Genomic DNA, 10,000 nt, shown 5'->3' with positions numbered 1-10,000 from the left:
GGAGGAGGAGGAGGAGAGGAGAGGAGGAGAGGAGGAGGAGAGAGGAGGAGGAGAGAGGAGGAGGAGGTGGAGAGGAGGAGAGAGGAGGAGAGGAGAGGAGGAGGAGGAGGAGAGGAGGAGAGAGGAGAGAGGAGGAGGAGAGAGGAGAGGAGGAGAGAGGAGAGAGGAGGAGGAGAGAGGAGGAGGAAGAGAGGAGGAGGAGAGAGGAGGAGAGGAAGAGAGGAGGAGAGGAGGAGAGGAGGAGGAGAGAGGAGAGGAGGAGGAGGAGAGAGGAGGAGGAGGTGGAGAGGAGGAGAGAGGAGGAGAGAGGAGGAGGAGGTGGAGAGGAGGAGAGAGGAGGAGGAGGAGAGGAGAGGAGGAGGAGGAGAGAGGAAGAGGAGAGGAGGAGGAGAGGAGAGGAGGAGGAGAGGAAAGAGGGGAGAGGAGGAGGAGGAGGAGAGAGGAGGAGGAGAGAGGAGGAGGAGGAGAGAGGAGGAGGAGAGAGGAGGAGGAGGAGGAGAGAGGAGAGGAGGAGAGGAGAGGAGGAGAGAAAGAGAGGACAGAGGGGAGAGGAGGAGGAGGGGAGAAGAAAGAAGGAGGAGAGGAAAGAGGACAGGAAGAAGAGGGGTGGAGAAAGGAGGTGTGAGGGAAATAAGAAATCTGAATACGCACTCGCCACTAAAGGAATTCTAATCCGAAAACCAATGTTATGAGACACAATTTTCAATTTCAATTTAATGTCGCTTATAGAGCGCCAATACATTACACATGTCTCAAGGCGCTTTACAGAGTGTTAGACATTCAAAGAGAGCCCATGAGTAACAGGGGCAAGGAAAAACTCCCTAGAATTGGAGATACATATAGGAAGAAACCTCAGACAGACCCACGACTCAAGGGCCCAACCCATCTGCCTTGGGTCAGTTACAGTACAGTCATTTGTAGTTTGAAAGTTACAATGACAATGAAAGTTCAAATAGTCCAGTGTAGGGAATAAATTGTCCATTAGTAATCCATTAGTTATTTCTGAAGGTGATGGGTCGCTGGGATCCGAGGGCCAAAGATTCGGGCAGGGAACCACAGCAGGCGATGTTAGGGCAGTCATAGGGATGGCGAAGGCAATGGCGATGGTAGGGCAGTCAGAGGGATGTGACTTCAGGTGTGATGAGGGACAGGCACAGAGATGGTTGATGGCTGGTAATGGTTTACCTCACAGGTGAGGTATAGGGGAAAGGGAAGAGAAATAGAGTGTGTTAGTATTACTGTAAGTCATATTAAGTATTAATAAGTATATCAATGGTGATATAAATGGTTATACTATAGAGGGTTTACAAAACGCTTTTACACACCTCTTTTGTGGGGACAGGTGCGTAGGAATAGGTTACCCAGTTAAACCCGAAGAGGCATCCCGCACATCGTCCACCACGCATGCAAACATCCACCCACCCACCACGCACGCAACATCCACCCACCCACAATGCCCCCCCCAATGCCCCCCCCCCCCCAGGCGAACCCACACACCACCTCTGAACCGCGCGTCGGAGCAGCATGGCTGAGCATGGCCAGCCAGAGTCCGCCCACAGGCGGCGCCACCCATCCGCAGACACCCCCCACCACCATCCGCGAGCAGAGAGAACGGGGCCCGCGCCAGCCCCACCCCAACCACAACACCACGCGAACACACACCACGGCCCGACCAGGACACACAGTCCGATCCGCCCCGCCGCCCAGGCCCCCCGGAAGCAGCGCCCCCAGAGCAAAAGTCCAGAATGCTTCATGTCTTTGGACGTGTCATCCTGTCATCCTGTTGACAGGGTCGGGAGGCGTAGGGAGGCGATGTAGTGTAATTAAAAACGTTAAAATCATTGGACATTGGTGTAATGTAATTAAAATCGTTAAAACCATTGGACTTCCACTCTAGAAACACCACCCCAAGAAGGCCCGGACCGCGAGCCCAATCCAAATACAATGCCGCAACAGCCCTCCCCTCTGCCATCCACTCCCAGCATTCCCACCTCCCCCGTCCCCCCCATCCCACTAAATGCACAGCCGTGCACATCTGATCAGACTGCATGCCCCAGCCAGACCGCCAATATACGCCCACGCAGAGCCACTGGCGAATGGAGCCGACACGAACCCCCCCCCCCCCCCATCTACAGACGGCGACGGGAGGCCCCCCGCGGACGAGCAACGCCACCCGCGAACGGACCCCGACCGGCCCAGAGCACCCAGCCACACCACCCAGGCGCGCAGCCCAGACATGATGCGCAAGCCCACCCGGGGAAGGCCCATGACCGAAACGGCGCAAATGGACAAAAGCCCGCATGCGCAGTGAATGAACAAATGCCCGCACGCGCAACAGACAGCACGCGGGACCCTCCCCCCCAAGCTACACTATAGAGGACAGGACAGGGAGAGAAGGAAAGAGGGAGAGTTGAGAGAGACAGAGGGAGAGGGGAGAAGAGGAGTTGTACGGCATGCCACATAAGAAGTCCATGACAGCGCAATGCTAAAGCAGCATAACTAAGGCATGGTGGAGGGTGGTCAGCACCAGATCAGGTGTGGTCAGTAGCCACCATGGGATGCATGACTGGGGCACCAGTCACACAAGCCCACAGCAGAGGTGGTCCGTTCCAGTAAGACCCTGAGGTGGTTGAAGTTCCACACTGCACCATACCTAACTATAGGAAGCACTAAAGAGATATGTTTTAAGTCTAGACTTAAAAATAGGGAGGGTGTCTGCTAATCGAATTGAGGGAGGAAGATTATTCCAGAGGAGGGGTGCGCGGTAACAAAAGGCTCTGCCTCCTACTGTAGTTTTTGAAATTCTTGGAATTACAAGAAGTCCAGTATTTTGTGATCGTAAGGGTCTAGGTGGATTATATGGGACTAGAAGATCTTTAATATATTCGGGTGCTCTTCCATTTATGGCTTTGTATGTGAGAAGTAGAATTTTGAAGTCAATGCGACTTTTAACAGGCAACCAATGTAGAGATGCTAGGATGGGGGAAATATGTTCATATTTTTTGGTCCTAGTGAGTGTGCGAGCAGCTGCGTTTTGTATAAGCTGTAGGCTTTTTAGACAGGTATTATTGTAGCCGGCGTATAGCGCATTACAATAGTCTAGCCTGGAAGTGACAAAAGCGTGGATTAATTTTTCAGCGTCTGGTAAGGATAAGGACTTCCTTATCTTTGAAATGTTCCTTAAATGGAAAAATGAGGTTTTTGTGATCTGCTTTATGTGACTATTGAGTAGAAGTTCTTGATCAATTGTAACTCCTAGATTTTTAACACTTGTGGATGAGGTCAGTGAGAGATCACTATATGTAACCTGTGATGTGGATAGGATATCCCTAGTCTTCTTAGGACCTAAAACCATAACTTCTGTTTTATCTGAGTTCAATAGCAGGAAGTTATTAGTCATCCAAATTTTTATGTCTCTCAGACATGTGTTGAGTTTGGCTAACGGGGTTGGTTCATCGGGCTTTATGGAAATATATAATTGTGTATCATCTGCATAAGAATGGAAATCAATGCCATGTTTTCTAATTATAGAACCTAGAGGAAGCATATAAAGAGAAAATAATAGGGGCCCTAGTACTGAGCCTTGAGGCACTCCATATTTAACCATAGTCTGGGAGGATGGTTCATTATGGACCTGTACAAATTGTTGGCGGTTAGTAAGGTATGATCTAAACCAAGCAAGTGCAGAGTCTTTGATACCTATGGAATGTTCAAGCCTGTGGAGTAGTATGTCATGATCTATGGTGTCAAAAGCAGCACTGAGGTCAAGGAGGACTAGTATTGATGCATAGCCGTTATCAGCAGCAATAAGGAGGTCATTAAACACTTTAACTAAGGCTGATTCGGTACTGTGGTGGGCTCTAAAGCCAGATTGGTACAGAAACAACTAATTAACACAAACACACACACATCCTCACACACTCGTCACTCTCTCACGCACACACATCCTCACACACACACTCACTCACTCACACACATCCTACTACGCACTAGTAAATGTTATTCTACAAGTTATTATGCTGTTTCGTCGTTAAGCTTTGACAACACTACCTACAGTCATGCTGAAAAAAAACAATATGGAATTGAACATTGAGTTAGGAGGAGATAGGGGAGAGAACTGACCACTCCCCTGAAGAACTGACCACTCCCCTAGGAACTGACCACTCCCCTGAAGATCTGACCACTCCCCTAAGAACTGACCACTCCCCTGAAGATCTGACCACTCCCCTGAAGGATTGGCCACTCCCCTGGCAGGTCAGCAGGCACAGTGATAGACACCTGAACATAATGTCTGCATTTGATTTATTGTGGAGACTGTGTGTGTGTGCCATTCAGCCTCTCCCTTTGCCCCTTTTCCTCAATCAGTGTGTGTACATGGACATTCATATTCCGAGTATTGACTTCCTCGCCCCAAAATGTAGCCCATCCTCTTCCCTCCCGACATCTTTTCTGTCAAACAGTATGTTGTTACTTGCTATAATGCTGTGCTTCATTGTTGCAAAATACCGTGAATAATCCAATCTAACGTCATTATTGCGAATAAGGTGTTTACATTATTAACCAAGCACTGGAGGAGAACATATTTCCTAGTATAAAAACAGCTATTATAACTCCCATTTACAAATCAGGCGATAAACAGGAAGTGAGTAATTATAGGCCAATCAGCATAATTCCTGTAGTCTCAAAAGTAATGGAAAAAGTGGTGGCTGAACAATTGTTAGCTCACCTAAATTCTGAAAACCTACAACATCCTATGCAGTTTGGTTTCAGAGCAAATCATTCAACTGAAACAGCATGCTGTTATTTTATTGAAACAATTAAGTCCAGTCTTGACAAGGGTGGGGTAGTGGGGCAGTGGGGCGCTGTATTTTAGATTTGCGTAAGGCCTTTGACACAGTCAACCATGGTGCTGCACTCCAAGCTCGCACAACTGAACTTATCGCCAAATGTGTTGAACTGGTTCAAGTCTTATTTATCTAACCGCTCTCAATGTGTTCGGATAAATAACAAAATGTCACCACTCAGAGCCTGTACTATAGGGGTACCCCAGGGTTCCATTTTGGGGCCGATGTTGTTCAAAAGCTGCCATGCAGAAAGTTTCTGGATGGCTTAGGAGGTCTTGTCTTACACTCAATACGTTACTATGTTTTTTTATAATAAATTTAGACGGCGCACTTTTCCACCTATATATGTGGATGGAAACGAATTGCAAAATGTCAATGAGTTTAAATACCTAGGGGTCACTTTAGACCCAACACTAAGTTTTAAAAAACATATTAAAAAGTTGTGCCACACTTTGAAATATAGCCTAGCAAATTTTAGATCTATTAGAAATGCCCTGACAGTAGATGCATCATTCACATACAAAAATGCATTGTTTTTTTCATATCTATATTATTGTATGCCAGTATGGTCACAGGCAAGCAAGACTGCATTGAAGCCAATTGCATCTATCTACAAACAAGTATTCAAAATACTAGATAAAAAATCACGTCAGTCTCATATCTGTGGCATACTCACCAAATACAGTATGCTTAATTTTGATAACATAATGATGTACACAAACCTGCGTCTAGTACACAAAATTATCCATAATGCTGCCCCACCACCCCTGAATAAATATGTTAAACCCTGTGCAGAAATGATGGCTAGAACCACTAGGTCCACAACAAGGGGGAACTGTAGTGTGCCTACTCGAACCACAACTTTCGCCCATTCAGCTTTTTCTTTTAAAGCAACACAAATTTGGAATTCACTCCCAAGTAACCTGAAAACCTGTTCAGAGTACCACATTTTCTCACGTGAGGTCAAAAAATGGCTTCTAGGCAGCCAATCCTGCCAACATTAATATGTAATTGTCTTGCTGTCTTGCTTGTCTATTTTCTGTTTTTTCTTTTTTTATCGTGTGTGTGTGTGTGTTGTGTGTGTGTGTGTGTGTGGCTGTGCTGCATATGTCCTTACAGTCTTGTTTTGCTCTTTAGTTTGCTTGTGTATGTTAGGAACGTGTGTCTGTATATGTGTGTGTGTGTGTGTGTGTGTATGTATATGTGCATAACAGTTTGGTCCTGCTTTGACCTTCTACCTGCCCTGGGACTGCAGATGGAAAATAGCTTATAGCTAAATCTGGTACAGTGTATCTTTTCGCTTTTAAGTGATTAATATGATCTGTACATGGTCCCTGTAAGAAATAAACTTACTAACTAACTAACTAACTAACTAACATGTCTAGAACGTACCTCAATATTGCGAAGGCAATCAGGAAATTCTGAATATTGCCTTAACCGGTTTAATATCAGAAAAATAATGCCCATGTAAACATAGTCAAGTAATAAAGTAAAATTAAATTGAATTGAGTGCCGAGAGAGTGAAGAGAGAGATAGAGGATTGGAGAGATGGAGAAAAGAGAGATAGAGAGAGAGGATTGGAGAGATGGAGAAAAGAGATAGAGAGAGAGGATTGGAGAGATGGAGAAAAGAGAGAGAGATAGAGAGAGGATTGGAGAGATGGAGAAAAGAGAGATAGAGTGAGAGAGGATTGGAGAGATGGAGAAAAGAGAGATACAGTAGATAGAGAGAGGATTGGAGAGATGGAGAGAAAAGAGAGAGAGAGAGAGAGGATTGGAGAGATGGAGAAAAGAGAGATAGAGAGAGAGAGGATTGGAGAGATGGAGAAAAGAGAGATACAGTAGATAGCACACATGCACGCACACACCCACCCACACACACACACACACACACACACACACACACGCGCGCACACACACACACACACACAGAAACCCATGTACACCCCCCCCCATCACACCACACACACACATATATGTATTTTATTTATTTTATGAATTGTAATGGTATTGTACCATTTTCTGTTTTGTCTGCCTGCTTTGGCAATATGAGTACCCCTTGTCATGCCAATAAAGCACTTTGAATCTGAATCTGAATCTGAGGATTGGAGAGATGGAGAGAAAAGAGAGAGAGAGAGAGAGGATTGGAGAGATGGAGAAAAGAGAGAGAGATAGAGAGAGGATTGGAGAGATGGAGAAAAGAGAGATAGAGTGAGAGAGGATTGGAGAGATGAAGAAAAGAGAGATAGAGAGAGAGAGGATTGGAGAGATGGAGAAAAGAGAGATAGAGAGAGAGGATTGGAGAGATGGAGAAAAGAGATAGAGAGAGAGGATTGGAGAGATGGAGAGAAGAGAGATACAGTAGATAGAGAGAGGATTGGATGGACAGACTTATGTACTAACACTTTAGCGCCCACTTCAGGTGTATTTGATCTGCAACGTGCGCTGAGAAAGATGGCGAGATGTGTACAAACAGGCCGCAATCAGGTGAAGACGCAGACTGCCTGTCGCGGGAGCTGAGAAAGATGGCGAGATATGTACAAACAGGCCGCAATCAGGTGAAGACGCAGACTGCCTGTCGCGGGAGCTGAGAAAGATGGCGAGATATGTACAAACAGGCCGCAATCAGGTGAAGACGCAGACTGCCTGTCGCGGGAGCTGAGAATGTCAGCTTTCAGAGTTACGCTTTTCCGTCTCATGCATATGGATTTATTTATTTGTATAAAAAGATGGGAGGAGAAGCGTAAAATGTGCCTAATAATGTATTCCCCTGTATGCACTAAAAATGCCCATGAAAGCACCTTAATATTTCTGCCTTGTAAGAGCAGGTGTTACAGTAAATGCATCTATAAAATAATCTTTAAAAGACAACAGAATCGCTAATTAAACCACAGTTTTGCGTCTTTGTACTATATCAAAAGCAACCTTAACTTGTAGGCCTTCCGAACGTCTTACTTTCACTTTCACGCCATCCGCTTAAACTTTCCAACTTGCTAGATCTGATCAATCTTCCATAGCCTACGTGCACAAGTAAGCCTAGTTTGAGTATAACTACTGCTCTTCATTATCTTCCTGTTTGTTGACATTACGTATTATTTCATGCTCGCTAAACGTTTGATTCCTGTTAATGTTGTCATCAGTTAACTTCATTCAACTGTGCTTCTGACTGAAGTGTGGTTCAGTTGTTAAGCTTCGTTAATTGCGTTAGGGGGCGGAGAAAGGCGTAGATTACCCAACGACTTTCAGGATTGGTAAATAGGACGTAAGTTGAAGTATCGAAGCGTGTGCTTTCTGCGAGTTGGCCATGGCGCAAATAACGCTACGTTTGCAAATCTATACGTACCTCTGGCCCAGAGAGGGGTGCATATACTGTATACAGAGAGGGACAGAGAGATAGAGAGAGATTTAGAGAGAGGAGTGGAGAGAGAGACAGAGAGATAGAGAGACAGAGAGGAATGGAGAGATAGAGAGAGAGATAGAGAGGGGTGAAGGAGGAGAGTGAGTGGGAGAGAGATTTTGGAGGATCAGCTCCACCATATGACTCACAGGTGTGTGTGTGTGTGTGTGTGTGTGTGTGTGTGTTTGTCTTGCAGCACCTGTGATGTAACTGCATGGTCTCTTCACATCCTCTTCAGCCTATCTTACCACCCCCAGCTGCCTGCATATCTATACATCCATATATCTGTAAATATCCCACATATTTACCTATAAACCTACTGTACACCCCCTCACATGCATATAAACTCAGGACAGTGTGTGTGTGTGTGTGTGTGTGTGTGCGTGCGTGCGTGCGTGCGTGTGCGTGTGTGCGTGTGTGTGTGTGTGTGTGTTTGTGATGCACCACTATACAGGACAGTGTGGAGATCCGATCTCAGAAACCTCTCTGGTGCCTCCTCACCTCACACACACACACACGCACACACGCACGCACACGCACACACACGCACACCCGCACGCGCACACGCGCACACGCACACACCCCTGGCCTCCTCACCTCACACACACACCTGGTCACCATTTACATAACCTCACCTGAACACCATGCACCACTGATGCACCTCAGTCTCCACTCTGCTACAGCGCTGAGTGTGTGTGTGTGTGTGTGCGTGTGTGTGTGTGTGTGTGTGTGTGTGTGTGTGTGTGTGTGTGTGTGTGTGTGTGTGAGCACCACTGCACCATTTCCAAATGTACAGCAATGCACTTCAACAACAGTGCAGCTGAGCTCACACCTACCCAAGTCCTCTCTAGCTCTCTCTATCTCTCTCTATCCCTCTCTCCATCTATCTCTCTATCTCTCTCTCCATCTCAGCCTCTTCCATTCACTTGCGTTCCTCTCTCTTTATCTCTACCACTCTCTCTCTCTATCTCTCTCTCCATCTCTCTCTCTCTCTTTCCATCTCTCTCTCTCTCTCTCCATCTCTCCTGCATTCACTTGCACCTGCTGCCATGTTGCATGTGAGGAGAGACATCTGCTGAACCTCCAGCTGCTCACATAAAACACACACACACACACACACACACACACACACACACACACACACACACACACACATAAAGTCACGTGACTATAAAACGAAACTAATGTATCTATGTGGACATCTAGTCACGTGACTGAGCGGTCAGTAAGCTCACTCCACTTACCCCAACACACACACACACACACACACACACACACACACACACACACACACACGTGACTGAGCGGTTAGTAAGCTCACTCCACTTACCCCAGCCAAACCTGCCCTTCTCTTGCCCCGCCCCCTGCACCTTCTTGCGGTGTTGATTGGCCTGTGCCTCCCGGGCGGCCATCTTGTCCTGGAAGGACCTGTTTTCAGTGGCGGGTGGCTTTGTGGGCGGGCTGGTCTCCGTAGTGACCACGTGTCCCAGCTCCTCAGACACGTTGAAGATGCCGCCCGTTTGGGCCGTTTGGGGCGGAGCCTCCTCAGTGACTTCCTCCACTGGCTCCTCCCCTTTCTCTGAGACAGGCAGACAGAGGGTGTCGGGGCGAGACGACAGGATGGAGTTCTCCAGAGCCATCGCTATGCCGTGTGTGTGTGTGTGTGTGTGTGTGTGTGTGTGTGTGTGTGTTAGCAAGGGCGTGTGTAGGAGGCCTTTGTGTGTCTGTGTGTGTGTGTCGTGTGCTAATGTCCAGTGATG

General features: G+C 47.0%; 1 protein-coding gene across 1 annotated transcript in view; it reads right to left on the bottom strand.

Annotated features, from left to right (window-relative positions):
- Positions 1–10,000, bottom strand: part of kcnj9 (potassium inwardly rectifying channel subfamily J member 9) — a 28,839-nt gene that overhangs the window by 14,740 nt on the left and 4,099 nt on the right. The window contains exon 2 of the mRNA XM_062530784.1: positions 9,571–10,000. This exon is cut by the window's right edge and continues 42 nt beyond it. Within this exon, the coding sequence (XP_062386768.1) occupies positions 9,571–9,880 (310 nt within the window). The 5' untranslated portion in view covers positions 9,881–10,000. The remainder of the gene's footprint in view (positions 1–9,570) is intronic.

The sequence above is a fragment of the Sardina pilchardus genome, chromosome 2 (assembly GCF_963854185.1).
Source record: "Sardina pilchardus chromosome 2, fSarPil1.1, whole genome shotgun sequence".
Classification (NCBI taxonomy): domain Eukaryota; kingdom Metazoa; phylum Chordata; class Actinopteri; order Clupeiformes; family Clupeidae; genus Sardina; species Sardina pilchardus.
Note: the sequence above shows the minus strand (reverse complement) of the source record. Positions and strands in the feature narration are given on the sequence as shown.